The 24,095-nt window shown below is 40.5% G+C and overlaps 1 protein-coding gene across 2 annotated transcripts in view; it reads right to left on the bottom strand.

Moving 5' to 3' along the window:
* Positions 1 to 24,095, bottom strand: part of fbxl17 (F-box and leucine-rich repeat protein 17) — a 240,512-nt gene that overhangs the window by 87,621 nt on the left and 128,796 nt on the right. Inside the window, exon 9 of one of the 2 annotated variants that reach the window (XM_030738452.1) lies at positions 18,125 to 18,250. The exons of the other annotated variant lie outside the window; for it this stretch is intronic. Within the exon in view, the coding sequence (XP_030594312.1) occupies positions 18,232 to 18,250 (19 nt within the window). The 3' untranslated portion in view covers positions 18,125 to 18,231. Of the gene's footprint in view, positions 1 to 18,124; positions 18,251 to 24,095 lie in introns of those variants that run through there. 2 annotated transcript variants of the gene reach the window in all.

Here is a 24,095-nt window from a genome sequence, read left to right as displayed (position 1 = left end):
GAGAAAAAGAGGAAAAGAAACAGAATACGGGGAGAACCGAGCGGGCGGCCACATGGCAACTCCGGGGCGATTTGATTGGTGGAGGTATGCAGGCAGCCAGGCAGGGAAGACCAGGAAATGTAATTCAGGGAGGCTGTCTGGATATGACATCTCTGGGAGCTATTCAATCTGCAGCCAAACCCTCAAGTGGCGCCTCGCCTGGCATGGTGGCAGGGAGGTTACAACTGTGAGCTCACTGCCTGTCAACCCCACTACACCCTCTGAAGAGAATAAGATAGGATGGGAAAGGAGAGGACAGGAAGAGGAAGAGGAGAGGAGAAGAAAAATAAAGAATAAAAGAAACATATTTATATACTAACAATGTAACTAAAAGTTGCAGCCAAAAATAAAAAGAGATTCATTGTGGGTCAGTGAATGTCTTAAAGAAAAGAGGGAAGGCCAAGAGACGGAGGCACAATGAGACTCAGCGCAGCCTCTGGAGAATGAATGAATAGGAGAAAGCCTGAGGAAGGAAAGGCGGAGCAGGTGAGAAAGTGATCCAGACGCCGGCTGCGATACTTCTCTGTCAAGCGCGGCTCATACAGAACAGTGATAATTGACAGCATTGGCTGGCGTCCTTCCCCTTACCACTCTATTCATTACAAAACCAAAACAATCCACCTCACCCTTCCCCATTATTACTTAGCAAGTAAATTAGGCAGCCGTACTGAATAGCTGTCTATGTTAATTATATCTAAGACAAAATGTCATATATTAAATATTAGACTACACAGCTGGCCTGATGTGGAAGGACTAGAGTGTGATTTGGTGTCAGAGGTGGATGGAATAAATCCAGTAATTATAGTCCACCCACAGATGAATGTTAAAACCAAGGCTGAAAGACTAATTTAAAATTAGGCAAACAACCACAAACAATTAGGCCACTAATAAGCAAATAAGCATTTATCTGAATGGATATCTTAAAATTATAAAGGAAAAAAAAAAAGGCATGTTTTTTGCTAAACAACTTATTGACAGACTAAAATGCAGCTTCTCCTTGATTAAAAACAGTTCAAGGATAAGAGTTCCTAATCGAGGAAGATTAGGCATTATAGTATATGCAATATGTATAGATACATGCTTGTTGTGGCATGGTACTGTCTGTAGTACAGTTGACTAAAATGTATGTTTTAGCATGCATGGTTATCTTTATCTTAGTGTTAGACCTGCTGGACTGGAGGCCTGTCCAGGGTTTATCCCATCTCTTGCCCAGTGGCAGCTAGGATAGGCTAAGGACTTAAAGATTCAAGAAACTAGACATATTAATGTATATACAGTACTATATGCACATTAAGGCTATTTTACAGTAATGTGTTTGGGTCTGTTCACATAGATATTTGCCTCTGCAGAGGGGTGTGCAACCTGCGCAAATGTGCTCGAAGCTGATGACACTGTGTGTCGGTCCAGTGCTGACTGGTTGAAAAGTGGACTGGAACAGGAAAGGCAGTGACAGTGGAGTTTGTGAAAAACCATCAAAGAGCCTCAAAAAATGGCATGAAAAGCACAGACAGAGGCTGCAGTGGGTAGGGCTGCAACGATTCATCGATTAACTCGATTAAATCGATTCTAAAAATTTATCGACACAAATTTACTGTGTCGATGCTTCGTTTAAACTCTGCAGCGCTCAGCTGTCTCGGTGTAAGCGGCGCTCCTCACTAGCATTAGCAGCATTAGTGCTGACGTTTTTTTGTGGGTTTATTGGGGGCTGGCAAACCAACATAGAACTGCATTACCGCCACCTACTGGACTGGAGTGTGAATCACTCACGTATACACAAGCACACATTCTAAAAAGCTCTCCGTCGCTGCGATGGATTTCATTTAACACAGAGTGGATCATCACTAGAGTTGCCACCTGTCTCGTAAAATACAGAACCCCGTATGTTACGGGACTCCGTGGAATACGGCTCCGTAACATGCCGTGTTCCGTACTTTACGGGACGGGTGGCAACTGTCGCTGACATGCATTTCCACGCCTCCACTGCTCTCTGTGTGTCTGTGTGTGTTGTGCTCGCTGAGAATTTCAGCTGCTATTTTTGTCTTTAGCTGTAGTTACCAGAACTGGTTTGCTAGCGAGCGCGGGCCATTAGCACTAGCGATGGTTCGGTACCGGAAGGCCCGCCCCCCAGGACCGAGGGGCTCCTTCAAAATATTTTTTATACTTTAATCCCTTATTAGTGACTAAATATAGACCTGCAGTAGAAACGTATTTTCGAGAATGCTTGTGAATACAAAGCATTACACCATTACTCACACATGCGCCATGGCTCCCGCAGCCACTAGTTTTTCAAAACACTCATAGCAGGCAGCGGTTTTAACTGCGCAAGCGCAAAGAGGCGAAGTTGTGACGGTGAGCTCAAGTAGTGAAAAAGGAAACGTTTTTCCAGCGTCCAAAACAGCAGCTTTTTCTTTTAGTAACCACCATTAAATCTGTGAAACAGCTGGAGGTCCTTCATCAAGCACCTGATCAGCAAGTGTTAAGGTGAAGAAAAGAGAACTTTGTAGCTGCTCCATTCACCGCTGTTTGTTCACATGGCGAGAAACTGCATTACGGAAGTTAAAATATGCAGATAAACTGTTAATAAAAAAAGTATTTCTTATCCGATTACTCGATTAATCGCTGGAATAATCGATAGAATACTCGATTACTAAAATAATCGTTTTATGCAGCCCTAGCAGTGGGCATCTTTCTGTTTTTTTAACACTTAGTTTTGCTTCAGCTCTTTGTATGTTATAACTCTGCTCTTTTCTGCTGCTGGTTGAAGGACCTACAACGGAACATGCAAGAGTAGCCTTAGACCAGTTGTTTGTGACATTGCCCCCTTCAGACAGTAAGCAGCTACAACACGTAAACAGTGACCTATAAAGATATCCGTGGCCCAACACACAACCATGCTTCAGCCATTAGAAGTAATAGAAGGTCATGTTTCCTCTTTTCTTTACTTCTCATAAAATACTGACTGGCTTTTACTGAGAAATGATAAAGTGATTAAGTTGTTTTGAGGGTCATCGCAATATCCTGAGCTCTGTGAGGTGCATGAGCAGCACCTCCACAACCTATGTCATCACTTTCAGGTGTGGAAAAAAAATGCAGATGAGGGCGTTAAGAGCCATTGTGGAGATAGCATTTGGTGAAACGGACCTTTCTACTGTTACCAAAAAAAACTAAAACTGGACTAAGGAGACAAAAAGATGTGTAGAGAAGCAATGTCCAATACTGCCCAAGCTTTTTTCTGCCTATGGAACTCCTGACAAGCTAATAGATTGCCATCTGCTGCCCAAAAAACACACAGGGGAGCTAATCATGCATTGCCTTGGATTCTGGAAGCCTGTCACACCTACATTTTCTTTTCCCTTCTTTAGACACTCCAGGTTGAGACCAGTACCTGATAATTCACTCTATACCCCTAGATCTGATTACTCCATAACACTCAATTTTAAGTATGCTGACTTATATACCTATTAACAGTTAAACAGTGCTCATTTTATAGCCCTGAACTTTGACAATATACAAACAATTTCAGCCTAAGTAGATATTTTTGTCAGAGTCACTAAGAACATGGAAGATGCTCCAAACAAAGATGCTATCAATTAAACAAACTCCAGGCTTCCAGTCATCTATGCATAAACATACAGTATGGTCAGCCTAACATAATGTGTATAGTTCAGTTTCATAGTTTATATATAACCCTGAAAATACCTCAATATATTGAATTAGGAACACTACCAAACACACGTGCATGCATTTGGCAACATTCGCATGTTCCCATCTCTTTCACCAGATCGCACCTGGATCAAACAGAAATGACATCATAGGAGGAAATGAGCGAGCATCTATGGGAGCTACTAGTTCAGATGCTGCCATTCAGCTCCACTCTCAGTCAGTCACATCCATTTGGCTTCCCTGCTGCTGTCTTTCCTGCTGGACTGGGGGTCCAGTAGCAGCTCCTGAAGAATCTTATCAGTCAAGTTATGACTTCACTGTCTAGTCCCTGCCAGTCACCATTCAACCTATGAGATAGACGATGACAGCTCACTATTGGATGTTGCTCCAAAAAATCTTTTATCGAGCCCATTCATTCATACATGCATACAGATAGAGAAATTCAGAGACACACAAAGCCAAACAAACAGAATCACTCACTCCTCCTCCCTCCTGCACAGCCACACTCATCTAGCATTTCATCCCAAAGAGACTGTATGCATTCAAACAAACAGAGGAGACAGTTATTGTCCAAATGCAATTATCTTGTACTGTCCATCTCGTTGACTGCTGTGGGACAAAGGGCCCTCTGTTGATGAGGATAGCAGTGTGTGAATGGGAGGTTAGACATCTTTGGCCTTTTCCATGGCTGTGGACATTCAATCTGCCATCCACACATCCCAGTGGATCTGATAACACTAAACAAACCCCAGAGAGAGCGAAAGAGGGGGAGAAAAGCCAGACGCTAATGGCTTCAGTATTGTGTGTAAATCCTCTCTTATCTTTCTGCTCTCTGTGTTAAGAGACTGGTCAAGGGCAGTGGGAAAGAATAAACTCTATAACCACAATGTTGTCTGCCAGCATTCACCTCAGTGTAAACAGTTTAGAATAGGGCATGCCCATGCAAGGATGAGCATACATTGAGAAACACACACCTACGCACACAAACACGCCTACACACACACATGCTGCATACACAAACTCAGTATCCAGACTAACGCCACAAAAGGCTGACCTGGCATTAGGCTGGAGCTAATTATTCTCAGCCTCTCGGATTCTCCCACTGGACTTCATTTCACATATGCGCGCGCGCGCACACACACACACACACGTGTACACACATACACACACTAATTCTTGTGCTGATTCTCTCTTTAGTGCTGTCTTGTCTGCGTCTTGTGGCGACAGAACAGTAAGGGGGAGAAAATGAGAAGAAAGGTAACAGGAGTGAGGATGGAGGAAAAGAAAAGACATGGAGGATTATCCCTCTAATCCCCCTGTCAAATTTTAGGGATTATAGGGAAGGCTTGGCTACATTAAGAGTACAGTAGCAACCTGCGCTTCTTTCTACTTCTGCCCGTCTCCTCCACTCTCCACACACTTTATTTGGGAAGAAAAAAAAGAAGTGACTTCTTAAATTTTTTTTTTTAAATAATCTGACAACAAAAAAGGGTAATAGCAACACGTTAATATGGTAATAAAGCCTTGCAGTGACTCAGCTCTCTTTCTCAGTAAAACACACGCTCTCAGAACTTCTCACTGCTCTGACTGTAATATCTAACAAATATCTAACAAATTAATAATAATAATATTACCAAAGCATCTTCAGTTTCAGCTAGTCTGCCAAAAATTCACTCACTAAAATGATCAAAAAAAAATGTGGCTGGGTGACTGGCTTACTGTGCTTGCGTTTGAGTGGAATTCTTGAATGCAGCACACAAATACTTAAGATCCAGCTGTAAAATCATAAACGGGAAATAAGGAAAAAAACAAAAAAAACAATTACAAGCAGTAGTTTCCTCTGCAATTACCTGCACCACAGCTCAGAGCAGGGAGACTTTATAATCATCCATCACATACAGTTACTGCCATATTCTATGTATGAATGGATTCTAAATACTGGGCTGCAGAATGATGCAGGTCTCAATAAGGGTATCACCAATTTGCGAATAACTTTGCATGACTGTGTAAAAGCTACAAAAATCTTTGAGAACTGTTTACTCATCATACGTGCTTAAATGAGGTCCACCACCAAAGGCAAAAAGGTCTGAAGCAGCAAAAGAAGTTTGGTGTAATTTTTTTCATCATCTCCACTGCTTAAGAAAGCGCTCAGAAGTTGGCAGTCTGGCCGTCTTTTTCTTAAGTTGACCACAGTTTCCCTCAGTGTGACATCTTGTTCTGCATCCACTTAGGAAAAGACAGTTACTCATGTAGTTGCTCCTCCTAATTTGCAATTCCGATGTGCAACGTAAAGAGGTGCAAAAAAAGACAAGGGAAAAATGTACAAGATGCCCCGTGTTCATTGAGAAAAGCTACAGAAGATGGTTCAAACATCAACAATCTCTAGCTGGCACAAAATAGCTGTCACTTCAAGTCGCTGCCAAAGAAGACTCAAACATAGATGACTGCAGCTAAATTATAGAGAATTCATATACTTGACTTGCATGCACGCTTCCCACACACACACTTACGCGTCCTCGGTGTACGTGACGAGAGCAGGTGTTGGATGTAATGAGTTTGTCTACAAGCTGTTATAAAATGACAACTGGGAGTGTGGCCCCTATCACTGGCAGTTACACCCCCTTTTTTTTTTGTACACAGAATACAAGCGCACACAAACACACAGGCCTGCTACATACTTCTGTCAATACCACTTGTCTTTCAGGGAGTGGGTCAACTGTGAATGGAGGAAGAGTGTGATGGCAGTGGTGCACACCTCTGCGCGCGAGTGTGTCAGTGCATGAATGAATGTTTGCACATACCTCTACCTTACACACAGCTAGGGTGGACAGATGTCTTCCCACATGAAATGTGTGTGTGGCAGATATGGTAATGTGTGAATTAATGTCACACAGCCACACCTTGCAGTGCGCATCACACGGTCTCAACTCAAGGACACGATCTGCGCTGCCAACTACTGCAGCTGTAATTCACTCCAAGTCCTCCTTTCAATCACTTTCACAATCTGCCCCTCAGTAATACATCTTCAGGTGCCGCACTCCCGCAGCCTCACCATTCTTATCAGAATCCTCATCAGACTCTGAGACACTTTAATTGGCAATACAAGAATAGAAGAGGGAAGTTTTCTTGTTAACAACTGAGGCAGAAATCTTGGTCAATTAAGGGCAATTTAGAAAGATACAACCTAAAAACAAAGATAGAAAACACTCCATAATACACCAGACATACTCTACATGATCTGCATTTGTGACAGAGAAAATGACCTTCTTTCCATCAGGAATATTCCACTTTATTCTGACAAGTGTAGGATTAAAAGAATACACTGAGTGCATAGCCACCAGATGCTTACTGTTATTCACCTGTGAGAGTTTATTCAGTAGCAAAAGTGAAGATCCGATCCAGAAAGGATCCAATAAGCACTTGCTGAGGTCCAGAAATGGTGTTCTTCATTTTTACGTCTCCATTTCTTTCTTTTTTTTTTTTTACCTCTCTTTAAAGTCCTTTCTCACCTCTCTGCTGAGCACAGGCCTACGTCCCAAATGCTTCAGAAACCCATTAATTTGCATTCTTCCATCCATCAATTCCTCCATCTCTCTATCCACCTAAAAAGCCTCTCTGCCTTTCCCTCCATCCTTATCAATCCATCTGCCCATCACTGCTCATTACTTTCCCCAATTTCCATTCCTTGCTCTGTCATGTTTGCGACTGTCCATCCATCTTCTTCAACAAACACAACAAAAGCTGCAGGATGTGAGAATTCATTAATTTACTAGTGTTAAAATGTAAATAAAAATACAAGCATGTTTGTTTATGTGCAACTATCCGTGCGCATTCAGTTGTTGAAGGTTTGCCTTTGAATTTACAGGCAAATGCATTAACAAAAAAATTACTGTGTGATGTTACCACAGTTTCTGTAGTTACCAAAGGTGGAGTATTTCTGGATTTAACTGGCAATAGGGACGTGGTAAATAGTGTGAAATCACTACAGATAAATCAGTTAGATAGATGTTTATACAAGAGTCCAGGGCAAGTCTTATTGACCGCTATAAACCAGGAAAAGCACGCAGGTAGGCACTTTTTAATTTGTGTTTGCTTCGGGGGAAAAATATACTGTATGAATGTGTCCATATACATTTTCTGACATCTCCAGCTAGTTTAACATCACAAAATCCCAAGTTTAGATAGCAAAGGGAATTAGTCTAAACACACAAAGTGCTGTTTATTCTCAGCTTTATCTGCAAACTAATCCAGACGAAAAAAAAAAAGCATCTAACACCCCCACTACCTGTGGTGAGTTGATCTGATAGAAGTCCCAGCCAAAAGAATCCCCTTCGTGTAAAACCAACTCATCATCTCCCAATGTGAACAATGTATCTTTCTCTGAAAACTAATTTCCCTGTGAAAATGGGGTTTTAAGTCTTTCGAGGCCCCTTTTAGAGTCTAATAAACTAATTCCAAGGCTGATGCCGAAAGAGGCTTATTTCAATTTCACAAGGCTTTGTTAGAATTTGTTTTACATTATGATGCTGCTGGGCAGAGGAGGGGTGTGTGTGTGTTTTTTTTTTCTTTCTTTTTAATGTATTCAGGTATCTTGTTTTGTTGTTTGAGCTCCTCACACTGTAAAAGCGAGAAAGAAAAATATGTACAACCTCAATCTGGCTCATTCTCTCTGCCTCTGTCTGCCTGTCTTTCCGTGTCCGCTGATGTGTAATACAGAAAACACTGGGTCACACACCCTCTAGACTAAAATGGTGTGTATTAAAATGATAATAAATAAATAAATCACGCTCTCACCAATACCTATCCACAGTACCGGAAAAGGCGGCTGCATCTTTCTGCACCACTTTAAGACTGTCTTTCCATAAAATAAATATTTTCGCTGCACATTAAAGCAAAGTAAATCTCCATAAACCCAGTGATTATTCTCACTATTTTCCAGTTGGCCTGAATAAGCCAGGCAGGCTTGTACCAACTGTTGTAAGTCCCTAACAAACAAGCAAACACACACACACACACAAAATAAAGGACATACACATGGAGTGAAAGTTGGAGGAGTTTATCCTTGTCTGTTTGCTTTGAGCTGACAATAACAGCTATAGAGATGAATTTCATCACATAAAAAAACACAAACAAAGAACATGAATGAGTAAAGTTGCAGGCACATCAAAAACCTCCTGAGGGAAAGTAATACGTGCAAAACTGTGGTTAACACACAGGGTGCAGAGTAGTATAATTGCAGCCACTAATGACTATAATAATATACCTTAACACTGGGCTGCTCAACTCTGGGCTGCCTCTGCTGATTGCAATCATTGTTAATTGCACGTGTTTGAGCCAATTAAGAACAGTAGCAATTTCAACTGTTGCTGCTCTGACTATGTCCGTCTCATTCAAGCAAGTTTATAGATTATCTCGGGGGGGTTTTTTCCCCTTCACGAAACACATTTTGGGGAAAAATATAATCACGGAAATGAATAAAGTGGGGAGTAAGCAATAACTTCAAAAAACTAATCACCATCAGAGCAAGTAGCGCTAGACGTGCCTTTACAAGACACAAAGATTATGTGCTTGTTTGTTCAGATTAAGAACACAGCCCAGGGCAAAATAAACCTCTAACAGCCTTTAGCCTTCTGTTCTTACTGGGAGATAAAAAATATTGTGGCCACAAGTAAACCAAAATCAATAAAGTAACTTTGAAAGTTTGACTTTTATTTTGATTTAATCCTTTTCCCAATAAATATAGTACCACACCTACAATCTGAGTGGCCACCCAAGATGCCACCATAGTTTTTGGATACATTTATTCAAAGAAATGCTGCATTTGGGACATGAAAATGTCAGAAAGATGGCACTGCAGCCTTAACACTGCAATGTCAGACAGTGCTTAGAAATTGGGGCTTTGTTTGATTGCCAAATAAATAGATTTTAAATTGTTACACTGTACAACACAAAAGCAGCAGAACAATAACAGGATTAACTCTAAATATCACTTCATCTTAATTTTACTGCAACTTATTAATCACATGCTCCATGAATTTTAAACAGATGGGCTCACATCTTAACTACTGTAGGTTTGAATACTTTTACTGGCTGGCAATGCAAACTAAAGACTTTACTGGTGCTTTTATCTCCACCACCACTCTCACCTCCTTACAGAGTACTCGTACGCTCTTTTGGCACAACAGAAACACTCCTATAGGTCGCATCAAGAAGCCTTATATAGGTCGCATCCAACAGTTGGGGAAAAAAGGAATCCTTCTTGACATTTTTACAGGTACTTCTTAATAATAATCTGGAAAAGGAAAAAAAAAAAAGATGAATACACATTCCTTTATTCTTCATGCACTTTTCTTTCACGCCACGAATAGCAGCATGGCCACTGTGCACTTTTACGGGCCTTTCCAACAGTCAGAGTATGGTCAGGGAGGCAGAACAGTGTCATGCCTATAAATGCCACCCCTTGCCAAGCCCTGGCATGATGGAACCAGCTGAGCTGGCTAGACGCTGAGGTAACATGTCATTGTGTGGAAACTGAAGCTACTGACATACTTCCAACTGGCTTGTACTGCTGTGAAATGCTACCCTTAAAGTTACACAGGCGTAACTGGCTCACGACAGAATGGCTTTCCTTGATTTTCAATGCTTTCTCTCTTTTTTTTCTTTTTTACATTAAGGGCCTTGATGCCTCATTAAGTTTCCCCCTTATGAGACAAAACCATTTAGAAATGTTCTGCATACTTCAGTGCTGGTACTAAAGTTAAAAAAAAAGAAAAAAAGTTCCAAACAAATTCTACAGACAGAAAAAATATAATTAGAACTTATACATTTCCTTTTATAGTCAAAATGAAGCTGTAAAATGTACATACAAACACAAAATATGTGTGCTTATTACTGTTCTACACAGTACATCAATACATCATTAAAATCTGAGATATGCATGCCTCTGTATGTGACTCTGCTACCATCCCCATTTCCCTCTTGTTTTGAACAGCAATATAATAGCTTTTACTCATAATACCTATGCTGAGCGAAAAAAAGAAAAAAAAACTTTTAAGATGTAAGCTCAGCTATTGCATAATAATCACCTTTAAATGGGAAAAAAAACCATCTCTTCCTATAGAGTGGTACTGTGTGTGTCTGTGTGTGTGTCTGTGTGTGTTGACCATCATCTGTAAGCGTGTGTATTTTCACAGAATGAGACTCTCAGGGGGACTATATTCTGAATTTCACCTGCTGCACCCATGTAGCTTGCACATGCACAGATACATAGTGCCAGCAGCCATTTCACCATGCTCCTGAATGCCATTAATTCCTGTGCCACATCTCCTTAGGTGAGAAACTGGTGACAGAAGCAGCCTCAGTGAGAGAAATGTTCCTTCTCTCTGCATCGCCGTCCCTCTCTTTTCTCCTTCCATCCCTCCAACTCCATCCATATTCAGCAGATCGAGGCATGTGGAATAAGGAAAGATGGAGGAGGAAGGTGGAGACGGGGCGAAGGGGGAAGTTGGGTGTGGGTGATTGTAAATTCAGCACCAGTGCGTCTTGTTGCACGAGAATGACCCATCATTTCACACTGGGCCAAATGGCATGAATTCATAAATATAAATAACAGCAGCAAATTCATCTTTTCAGGATGGTGTTCAGAGGCACAGGCAGGGCCACATTAGAATAAAGATGCCTTCTTTCTCACTATCTTTCTATCCTCTTATTATTACCCACCACACACCCTTTTTGCCTTCTTTATCGACTTCCATATTTTCCCTGCTCCTTCTTCCTAATTTCCCCTTTCCTCGCCATCACTATCTGCTTCTTTTTTGTTCTTTGCCAACCAGTGCATATCTACTCCATGATGATTCAGAGTCATACAGTATGTGGGAAGAGCAGACGAGTACACAGTTTCGCTTGCTCTTTTATGGAAGAATGCGCATTGGATTTAACCTTGCACACTTTTTTCTATAGTATTGAGGCTGCTTTTTTTTTTTTTTTTCTTAAATTCAGGTGCAGGTTTAGGGGTGAAAGAACACACGAGAGACTTGCCTAGTTGAAGCAGGAAGCGGCAAATGAGTGGGAAGAGATTGGCCTGGGCTGCTGACAGTTGGATTGATTAACAGCTTGCCTTTGCCTCTGAAAAACCGACACATCCCTTTGATTTTGTACAGTTCTTCAGTCCTTTTTGCTGCAAATTTCCATCTTTCCTACCCCCTTGATTGTTCAATTCTCTGCTTTTTATTCTTCTTGGCAACACACATTCGAACATACACACACACACACACACAATCAACAGCTCTGAATGCGGCTGTACACACCGAGAGGCCCACAAAGCATTACACCAAGGGCAGATACAACTGATTAGTCAAACTGCCACCTCTCCACACCACCAACGCTAATGGTTACCACAGTAGTCAGAGATAAATATGTCCAATCAGAGACAATCACTGAGCGGGCTGAAGAGGCAGGTGAACTAATGACGAGGATGGAAGAGAATGATGAAATCCTCTCACAGAGCCTGACAGTCATTTGGCAACAGTAAAAACAAGTGTTTTTTTTTTTTTCACGCATCAGGTGGGAGCGAACGACACCCACATCTCTCTTGTTCATCCCTCTATCAAGCTCGCCCCTCGGTGTCTCTCAATCTCTCCAACTCCATTTGCCACTTTTCTGTAATAAAAACTCAAACTGATAGAGAAGGGATTAAATAAATGTAAATACAGGTAAAGTACAACAGCCAGACGAGCACACTATGCTTTTACTCTTTCAGCTGAGACTTTATGTTGAAATGAATATGCAGGCCGAGCACAGACTGCTGCTCAAAGTGTTAGAGTGTGAGTGCAGAAAATAATTGTGCCGGTGTAAAACTTGACAAAAGCTTGAAGCAGATAATTATAAATTTATTTTTTAAAAAAAAGAGGAAACAATGCATTTCTATCTTTTTTTTTTTAAAGATCTGTTACAGTTCAGAAAAATATAAATGTCAACTTGAGAAACTGAAGGCAATTCTTACAGTTTTATTATCATCATCATAATTATCAAAGACTTAACATCATTAAAGATTTGTGAAGGAGGAGGAAACAATAAAAGCTGCACATCAGATTTATTACAATTTTAAAATCCAAACTAAACTTATCAGAGTTGATAGACATGTGCATAACATATGCAAACAACTACCTACCTGGCACACTCCTGATTGGTGATTGGTGCACATAAAAAAAAATAATCTGGGCTTTCTTTGGCACAGCATTTTGTTTCCATGTAGTTTCTCATTGCTACTAGTCTGTAGCTGATAGAGATCAAATCGCTACTAACAAATAGGCCCCACTATTGAGCTGCTGTTTATTTTTTTGCAAGTCCGCCAACTCCTAAGTAATATCAATATATCTATACCCAACATCGGCCAACAGAGCCAAAGTATTACCTGGTCTGTAATCAGTTCAGGCCACGGCAAATGCAACCCCTGAATATGGCCCGTCTAAGAGATCTTTCTTAGGCAAAGAACCAGCACATTACTCAGGCCAGCACATGTGTCATAAGCCCTCTGTTGAGTGAATTTATAATGGAAACACAGAGCACAAGCGAAGAAGAAAATGCACTTAAGGGGTGCTTAATCACAGATGTGGCTCCTTGGTCTAAATCAGAAATGGATGAGGAAAACTGGAACTATATGGGAGCGTGGATGTTCCAGCACTTTGTGGAGAGCAAAAACGCTCCGAGGCATTAATGATGAACACTATACAGTTATTCGTCTTTCCGATTTAGAGCTTCAAGGAGTTCTTCAAATAATAATGACGCTGAAGAGATTACACAAAAAGGTCCTGCTTGGGAGAACGCGGCTGATCTAATGTATAGGACTTCAGCTGATGGCAGTGCCAGATTTTAAATCTCTCAGCCACATGTGACCTTTCTCTACTATGTTTGTTTGTTTTTTTTGGCATTTTCATGTTTTTTTCTGTTGCTGCTACGGGCTTTTACGGAAAACGGGCACACGGTTACATGTCAAACAAAGGTCAGTATGTCTTAGTTGAATGTGTGTGTGGAAAATTGAGTCACGTCAAATCACACAGAAAAGTCAGCATGACGTCTGCTTGAGTGATCAGGTACGAATTCCCGTGAGGGACCGATGCCTTCAGTATGAACACAAGGCTGCATCTATACTACATTCACAGGATCAACACCAATAAAACACTGAAGCACAAACAAGCATACTGCAAAATTATAAAAAAAGAAAATTAAAACAGATGTACAGTTAATACTGTTCTCCCCACATTCATGTATTGTGCTTTTTTCTTTACAGTAGTTTAGATGTGGCTAGGCAGTTTCATGGTTAGTCATCTTGTAGGTGTAACTACCTCTGATGATTGCTCTGCAGAAATCACATTACAGCTGTGGAGAATGAGGCCATTTCACAGAATTAAGCGCACCCCGTACTGTAAACACCATTTGCTTGTGATGTTTCTCGGATAGTTACACTCCCATACACTCCCGTCCTGTATACAGCGTTAAACAAATTTAAGACTGTTTCCATTAACACAAATCACTTGATTTAAACATCAGTGAAACTTTATGGGAACCTCTGGAGCATCAAACGTAACACAGATTTTACACCCTCACTTCCATCCCTCAAAGAAATTGAGATTTTTTTTTTTTTTGCCACAGAAGAAGTATACCAACATGTAAATGATACAGAAATTGAATATAATAAAGATAATGTATATGTGTGTGTCAGTAATGAACTTGAAGAAAGAAAAAAAAAAAAAAGCGAGGGAGAGAGACTCGCACATTTACTCAGAGCTGCTTTATTCCAGTGGCTTACAAATCAAGCTGCAGTAATATTTCTAATGGTTGATTAATATATTTATTTATCAGGGAAATTACCAATTTCTATATAGTCAGTTGAGATTGACCACCCATTTTGCACTGCCACATAGTACTAAAGAAAAGAGTTTGAAAACTGAGTGCAGTACACAGACAACAAACAAACGGTTAGCTTGAAAGTCGAGGGTCCACTGCTGACACTCGTTTGATGGAACTAAGACAAAAAGAAATGTCAAAAATGGTTGACTGTTCAGAGTCAACCATTAACGCCTCACTAAGTTGACTAAACGGACATCCCGTGGGCCTACTCACTACACCACCACCGTTCTACTGAAACTATAGCATGACAGTAGATTCATATATTAATCTACACAACATGACTGAAACCAAATTAGAGGAGGTGGCTGTGCCCTCAATGCTTCTTCGATCCTTTCTGGTGTGGGTCTGTGTTGGATATTCCTGCACCTGCAGACTGTTAGTAGCACACACTACCTCCTACTTGCCATATGCAAAAGGAGCAGAAAAAAAGGCCGTGAAAATTATAAGTGATCTTAAAAGCCCAATAGATGTGTACCAAAGAGAGACGAAAATGTGAACTCTGCATCATCAAAGCTGAATAGCTGGAAGTCCATTCCTTTATTACGAGGAAAATATCAGAGACAGCAACATGCTGAACCCGTCTATATATAAGGATAAAATGTAGCTATAGTCTGATCATAGAGTTTGCACATCAAAAACTGCATAGCAAAGAATTAATTAGAAGAAGCAGTTAGCTCATTAATTATTACATTCAAGTCCATTTTCAATTTCATCCACAGTTGCTGATGCATTTTTCTCTCACTGTTTTTCTTTGATGCAGCTAGCGAGCTAGCTACATAGGAAGCTAGTCTTTATTCCTGGCTATAATCCCCAATTGGTCAACTGTTTATCCAGCTGGCAGATACAACTGTCTCAGTGAGTGCAAGAGAAGTCCTGTCTGAATTACTGAACAAATCAAATATTCAATATCATTATTTTTCTTTTAAAATTATTATAGCATGAACAATTTGGCAGTGCTTAGAAAAGCAGAGCAGTCCATTTCTTTAAGCATTAATAAATCACTATAGCACGCAATTGTTAATTATAAAGTAGGTATGTAGACAGTTATGTGTCTTCAGGCTGGGTTTCAATTTCAAATAAAATATTGAGTGCTGTATTCAAGTGTAACCTTTCAATAGGTCCACTGCATCGGTAAAGAAAGACCTGTGTTGGGTGGGGGAGCTTTAGGTCTTTACCACACGATGCCCAACGTCCAGGGGCTTAAATTATTTGAAAAAGATAGACATGAGGTTAAAAAAAAAACCCATTCTGTTTAAAATTTTGTGAAAATCCTATTGCTGTCTTTGACCCACAGACATTATCAGACACTGTATCATCCCTTTTCCCCCTCCAGCATGTCCTTGTTGTTGTTTTTGGTCTTTTTGGCCAGCTGACTGAATCGGTCAGTTTAGGTTATTCCATGCCCTCACCCTGAAAGGACACATGTACCTAAAGATTGCTTGCAGTCATTGTCCTGCTGAATGATGAAATTCCTGTTGTTCCACACCGAATCCGAGCAAACAGAATCCTCCCTCTATACATTTACATTCATTCTGTTGCTTCTGTCAGTAATATAATCATGGATAAATGTCAGTGTGCCGGCTCCATTTGCAGCTGTAGAAGCCCAAGCCATGACAGAACCGCCATGTTAGACAGATGAGGTGGTATGCTTTGAGTCATGAGCTCATCTTTAGATGCCCCCCCCCCCCCCCCCCCCCCCTTCCCGGTTCCTATCATTTTGATAGAAGTGGATTTTTGTTTCAGTTCTGTTGAAACACCACCAGTTTTGTTTGTTTTGTTTTTAATGTTTTTGCAAAGTGAAATGTGGCCTACGGGGGGGGGCTGCATCTTGTAGTGTATCCTCTGAGGTTAAGGTCATGGATACCTGAGTACCTACCAGGGTTATAATAGTTTTGGATTTTACATTATAGTTTAGTTTTAGTTAGTTTTTACTTTTTTTTCTCTAATTCAGTTAGTTTTAATTAGTTTTCAGAGTGGATTTTCTCGTTTTTATTAGTTTTTATTTTTGGTTTCATGCTTAGTTTTAGTTAGTTTCAGTTAGTTTCAGTATTAGTTTTAGTATTTTCATACCTAATCAGGTGCAAGATTCAAGGCGCAAAAGTGACTGTTGTGTAATGAAAACTTGACAAAAGATACAGTTTAAAGAAATATATTCAACAACCAACTGTTCACAAGACATGCTAAATGTGTGTAATATTAAGGACACACATGAACATCAACAGGGAGAAACAAAGAAAAACATGAACTCCCAAACTCAATAAATTCTACAATAAACTCCACAATAAAGTTCAGCATCAGTGCAGTAGATTAACAACAGCTACATGTGGTGTTTGACAAAAACAAACTCTTTGAAGGAGCCAAAGCTCAAATCCAGCTGCATCCTGATGTTCTCACCACCTGAAGCTGCTTCTGTTTTGGAGCTAGCTTGGTTAGATGCTGCTAATTAGACTTGCAGGGTCTTTGCAGCCTCTGTACACAACCTACAGAAGTTGCCGACCTCATGTCCACATTTATGCTTGTGTAGCTGGATTGTGAGTGTTAATTACCTTGTGGTCGTGTGCAGGTGTTTGTACTCAAAGAACCTCCATACGGGACTCTGCCGCTTTCTCGGCAGACCGCAGCCATTACTTTGCGGACCAGCGCGGTGAGCGCACGCACATGCGCACTCACACACACAGCTGTCCTGTGGCGCTCCCAGCTTAAACTCGGAGAGCGGAAAAAATGATTTCATATCAATCCACAAGGCTTAAAAAAAAAACAAAACAAGTAAATGAAAGTCAGCTTATCGATAATTTCAGTTAGTTTTAGTTAGTTTTGTAAACTCACAATTCAGTTTTAATTAGTTATCGTTTTTTCCTTTTAATTATAGTTTTTATTTATTTCAGTTAACGACAATGTTTTTTCAATTTCAGTTTTCGTTATTTCGTTCGTTTTCGTTAACTATAATAACCCTGGTACCTACATTCAGGGGAATATCCTTGGCATGCTGTGCAGCCATAAAAAAGTTTTGCTAAACAATGCAAATGATTTTCCAGTCATCCACCAGACTTGTGCCCTTTGCTCCAGCAAGGCACCATCTCCCATGCACTTTAGTGCTGAATTAAAACACTCAAATAAAAGCAAAGACCAGGAATCCATTATTATATTTCAAAGACCATACATTTATATCATGATATGGTTTGCTATGGAAATTTAGCTTTTATTTAGATTACACAATCACATCGCATTTTTTAACATAAGTGAACCAGAAATGATAAGATATGGCCACAGTTGTCAAAGGTTTGCAAGGTACAGAAAGCATTATTATGGGAAAGAGTCAGTTACATGCCCTCTCGTGAACTAAATACAGTATGTCTTACTATAACAAAAAAGTACTGTGCTTATAATTTAGCAAATATCTTTTATAAAGTTAAATGAAGCTTAAAATAATGTGCACAGGTACAAGCAAACCTATCATTACAATAACAGAAAAAAATATATACTTGGAATATGGAGTAAAGAGATACTGTATAAAGGATGGAATAATATGTCTGTGGTGTCTATGGGGATTGACTTGCTTTTGGAGGCAGCCTCTAGTGGCCATTAGAAGAACTGCAGTTATTTGATGCATCGGCTGACTTTTCAGCACCAAAGGTGGCAGCTTAAACAAAACACAGACAAAAGGAGGATTACAAGACATTGCATGGCTGAAGAAACAGATGTACCATTTGATCACTGTGGCTAACTGCAGGGCACTTCTGGTATTTTAGTTACTGTAAGCTTTGTGGTAAAATACACAGCTGATCTGAGTATCTGTTTAGATTTTTTTTTTTTTTTTGGTAAAACCACAGATTGTCTTGGTATAAACAGTATGCGTGTAAATGATAATTGAGAAATAGTTCAAAAAATTACTTTAGTAACATGCACATGCAATTATTTGTTAATTAGCCATGTGCTCAGTGCTGGTGGTACTAATCAGCCATGTGGAGCTGTTATGTGGAGTTACTGGTGCCCTACACTTGGCTGCAGTCTTTGTCATGTTTTGGCAGGAGTTAAAGTGAATGTCCATAGAAAGCTTGGCATTACATTACCTTTTTTTTTTGCAAAACAATGATGTATGTCCCTCCGTGACTGGTACAGGCTGTGTAGTCAGCTATTATCTGAGCCAAGTTTCCTCAAATACCAACAGTTTGTAAAACACACCAACTGTGCCAAATAACTGGCTAAAGCAATTCATCTCTCATTTCTAATCCCTATTAATAATATTATTTAGTTTAAAATCATAAAATTTAACAATCTGTCTCTCTCTCCCACCCTAATTTTAACTTCCACAGTGTTCCCGTTTTTCCGTCCTCTCATCACTCATTCCTTCTCTCTGCTCTCTTCTTTACCACGTCCCTCTATGGCAGGATGATGGAGTAGGGATGTCAATGGAGAGGTATGACAGTCAGATCGTTGGCTGTTACATAGACTGATGTTTGTCGCTTCCCACTTAGATAAATCTGACAGTTTAACAATGAACATCTCAATGTCCAAACACTTGCCATGCCTCCATGTATACATTCAGAAGTACACAATCACAACATGGTGAACAAGAGCAATAAGATGGATGGGCAGCCCATTGTGTTTGGATAAACATAAACATAAATACACAACTACACAGTCAGACTGGTTCTCTGAATCTCTGCTAAATGTGATGAGACAACAGACAGTTGAAAAAACATTGCCTGATCTGATGAGCCTTGATTTTTGATGCAACATTCAGAATTTGGTTTAATGTATGGACCAATCCCGCCTTGTGTCAGTGGTTCTGGCTGGTGGTGGTGTAATTGTGTGTGTGTGTGGGCCCTGAGTTCTACCTCAGTATTTTTGCTGACCATGTCCATCCCTTTATGACCATCTTCTTCTACAATTCCATGACAACTGGACAAACTCCATCAAATGAGAAAGAATAAGCGATACAGTCAAAACCTCCAGAACAGCCAAAGTGTGGGCCTCATAAATTGGAAAAAGTTTTGTTGTCAATTTTAAGGCCAAAATGGACAAGTATTGACAACTAACCAACTCCCTCTATGGGTGAAGATCATATAATATGATTAAAAGATCAGGAGGAACTAACCAAATACATTTTGGTATAAAATTACATACATGCAGTAACACCTAGATAGATTTAACTCTAAAAAAAAAAATTCTCTTAACTCTAAAATAAAACTGTATGTTTAGTGAAAGTTCAAGAGTTTAATCAACAGTATGTTAAATAACCAAAACACAAGCTATACTAATATACAGACTGCTGAATATAAAAGTTTTACAAGACAAAACACTGTTTTAATATTAGAACTCCTTTAACAGGACAAGTATGTGCAGAGGTGTGGGGTTTTTCTTCCCCTTTTGCAGGTGTTTACAGTTGGACAGGGGTTTGATATCCTTCCTACTAGCTCAGCTTCTTCAATAATAGATGCCTGTAAGGCGTTACTGTTCTATCTCCAGCTAGGGGGCCGTGAGCCAGTGGTTGAGATGGCTTGTGGAGGGTTATTCATAGAATGCGTGCACACAAGTGCACACATATACACATGCATGCACACTCTTCCCATTTCAACCATGCAATCCTGCTCCCTCTTCTCCCAGCTGCCCTATTAAACTGAAGAATCTCGGGAAGTGAAATGAAACTAGTAAATCTTGACTGCTTTTATGATTGACTTGATATGATTTGTATTATAATTTGGACCCGGTGCTCCTTCTCTCTCCCTCTCTCTCTCTCTCTCCTGCTGCCTCCCACCAACTTTCTCCCTCCCCCTTTCCTACTCCTTTCATTACTTAGATTGGCTGTTGTGAAATAGGCCATAGGGTCTTCACAACACGCATATATTCATATGTATACACATATGCTCAAAATCTATAACCTCGCCGTCTCTTGCTCAGTAGATCAAAATGCAGGCTAAAGGCAGCAGAGTGTGGAGAGCATTTAAATGTTTAGAAAGTGTCCAACTTTCACCCCAGTTTGAGGACCAAGGGAGAACGCTTGAATGTGTAGATGAGATGAACACTTACAGCAAAAAAACTGAGATCTGACAATCCAATCAGACCCCTCCCTGCACAGCTTGGGCCGAGTTCATAAATGAATGTATGAGAAAGCCTGGAGAGATAACCAATGGGCATAAGGACCTCAGAGAGAATCATTATATCGACTAGGTGATGGACTAACTGACAGACTGACAGACTGATGGAGTGACTGTCTGAATGGATGCTTTGAAATGCAGGCAGCTTGAAGCTGAGAGTCTCGGGGTCTTTGACCATCTGACTCTAAACAGACAAAAGGCAAGCGAGGGCAGCTTTTTCGACCACTGGCCCTTTACCCTTCTGTGACTTCATCAGAAGAAATGATAACTACAACGCCAGCTTCCACTCTGCTTGGCTGATGCCCTCGGGCAACATTTTCCTCACCGTTCTCCCTCGGTTTGTGAGAGCATCTGTTGAAAACGAAGGCCAAGTCGTAAGTGCTGGCCAGGTCTTTCTACTTCACGCTCAGATCAGGAGCTTAAGCACCTGCAATACCCTCTCTTTGAAATTACTTTTTTCTTGTGACAATTTGCCAATGAGAATTCAAAAAGTCGGTCTTATCGGAGTAACAGCAGAGGGCGAGCCTTTCCCTAAGTAGCCATTTTAACCTTCCTTTTAAGCTAGCTTTTATGTACAGAGAGTTTTTACAAACAGATTTTACATGAGCGGTACTGACTGTTCTGCCCACTCTATCACGGTCCTTAAAATCCATAAAATGAAACCCAACTCTCAGTCTCCTTACTATCACTGTTTAACTTCTAACCACTATTTTCCCCAGCATAGCAAAAATATCTCCTATGTAGTGAGAATTAACTCTGGCCAAGCTTCTGACACAGCCACAAAAGGGCCTACAGCCACACATCTGTCTCCAAAGCCAAATGAGTCACAGAAGCCTGGGCCCAGTTACCTGCTGGGGCCCCACGTCTGTCCCAGTTGCTGACCACAGGAACACACATGTACATAATTTTACACAAGGACACAGGCAGAGTGGCAAATACACACTTGCTACTTTGTGCACTGACACACATACGCACACACTTTCTCTCCCGGATTTTCCAGTCTCCTGTGGATGGCACGTGTTATATCAACAACCTTTCCTGCCAATATCATCTCTTTTTAACAAAGTAGGAGCAAATCATTCAGTCTATACTCTGTGGTGAGAGGCCAAGGCAAACTGGATCTGCTGAGGCAATGGCATAGGAGCTCCTGGCACCAGGAGCAAAGTGGGGAGCAGAGGAAATGAGGAGAGGAACAGAAGAGAGAAGAGGAAACAAGGAGAAAAGGAGAAGAGGAGAGGTCATATATGAGGAGACAAGAGGAAAGAAGAGCGTATGGCACAGGAAGCATATTAACTCTATCTGTATGGTAATGCTATTACCTCCTATCCGATCAGCATGGTCCCCTCCACACTAACTGGCTACCCTCTAGCTTTCATTAGCAACATGAATTATGGATCTGCTCTTGCATCTAAATGCTAAGCATTATGCCATTTGTGATGCAGCTTTCCACATTCTTCCCTCTCTTTCTTTACTGGCTCCCCAGTCTCCCTCCACCTTATCCTCCTGGTCTTTCCCAGACTTGCCACAGACTACAATTACTGCAGAACCATTTGGGCCTGTGTTGACAAAATTTCCATATCATCATATACCTCTTGAGATACTGATCATGAGGAGTTTGCAGATATTGTATGCGTGCGCGCACACACATATGCATTGCACACGCACACACATAAATGCATCATACAAAATAAAGATTTCCTGCTGCAAGATGTGACAGCACCAAAAACTGTCAGGGTGAAGTTGGAAAAGGATGGATGGACAAAATAAACAGAAACAATAAAAAAACAAAAAACTGTGAGACCAATAAAGAGATATGAACTTAAAAAAAAAAAAGAACCAGTGAATAAGTATAGGATGAAAGAGTTTTTTCTGTTTCATGCTGCTACAGTACGAGTGAGGCCACATCAGTATGCCTATTGCAGTGCAGGTTTTTAGATGATGCATCAGTAGAACGTCTGAAACTGGACCCTGTGTAATAACAGCTCACTAAAAACATTACAGCTACTCATAAAGAGCCCAAACTCACTTAAATAGCTGCTGAGATGTTTCCTTTGGTCTGACTCCGGGGAAAGGGAAAACATCAGAACAGGCAGGAAGAGCGATGGCGTTTTGTGTGGACTAATACAGGTCAGTGGATCTGTCTTCAGCTAGATGATCCATGTGCCTTTTCTTTTTTTTTTTTTTTGTAAAACCCCAAACCAATTTCATTTGTGTGTCCAGCCGTTCTTTCATTAACAGAGTCACAAATAGCCCAGCTGCGGTTAGGTGAATGACATCAACCTCTCATTGACTGCTTTACAAGCTCTTCTGACCAGCGTGAGAAACCATGCGACTGTAACCTCACGGAGGTACGGCCCAACAACCCAGCTGAAAGTACGCACACAGAAACGCACGCACACTTCGCCACAAAGAAGATCCGCTGGATGTGAACACATATAAACGCGCAAAAACTAAAGAACAGTGCTAGCCCAGACCGCACATACTTTCCCATGCTGATGGAGGAGTTACTGAGTTTTACAAGTTGAGTTTCTCCTCCTAGCCACATTTTTGGGTACAACACAAGATCTTTTTTGGAAACACACACCAAAGCAGACTTTTAACTCATGATTCAGACTGTTATAGTTGGAATGTGAACAGAGCGTACAGGCACATCACAGAGAACATTAGCTCTTGCCACTATTACCCCCCCCATCCCCCCGCAAACTCATAAAGCATCATCAGATTACAACAGCAGGACAAGGTCGATCCAAAGGTAAAAATACAGACACAGGAGTGAGCTGAGGCAGAGAAAGTCAAAAGGTGTGTTCATATTGATGGGGAACTCCAGAGTGTGTCCATTTTAGCTGAATATGTTTGCGTTTTTTTGGCAGGATATGAATCAGACAACACAACAGAGAAGCAAAAAAGAAGCAAGAGCAATCAAACAGGACAACCTGGGAGAAAATGACAAAAAAAAGAAAAGTGTAGTTTTACTTTGTTTTTTTAAAGTTTTGAAATGAAATTGAACTGTAGCACACAAATACACAACAAGCAAGCATCTGTGTAACCTTGCCTATTACCTTCAGTTATCTGCGATCAATACACTGGAACTGATAAAAACTGTACTTTCAGTTTTGTCTAACTGTACCTAACTATGTTGTGTTTTAGTCACATTTATTTTAAGACACTTATTTGCAAAGTTTTTGTGGTGCCATTTTTATTTTTTCCAATGTTAAATATTCATGTTATATTACATATTCAGTAACAGTGGTTTTTGCACTAGAACAGCAGCATCTGGGACCAAAATTTAAAGTGAGGGGGGGTAGCCGTAGCCCCTCACTTTGACTATCATTCACAACTACAAAAGCCGACCTCAAGAGCAAATATCTATTTAACTATTTATAGACA

Source organism: Archocentrus centrarchus, chromosome 9 (genome assembly GCF_007364275.1).
Source record: "Archocentrus centrarchus isolate MPI-CPG fArcCen1 chromosome 9, fArcCen1, whole genome shotgun sequence".
NCBI classification, from domain to species: domain Eukaryota; kingdom Metazoa; phylum Chordata; class Actinopteri; order Cichliformes; family Cichlidae; genus Archocentrus; species Archocentrus centrarchus.
Note: the sequence above shows the minus strand (reverse complement) of the source record. Positions and strands in the feature narration are given on the sequence as shown.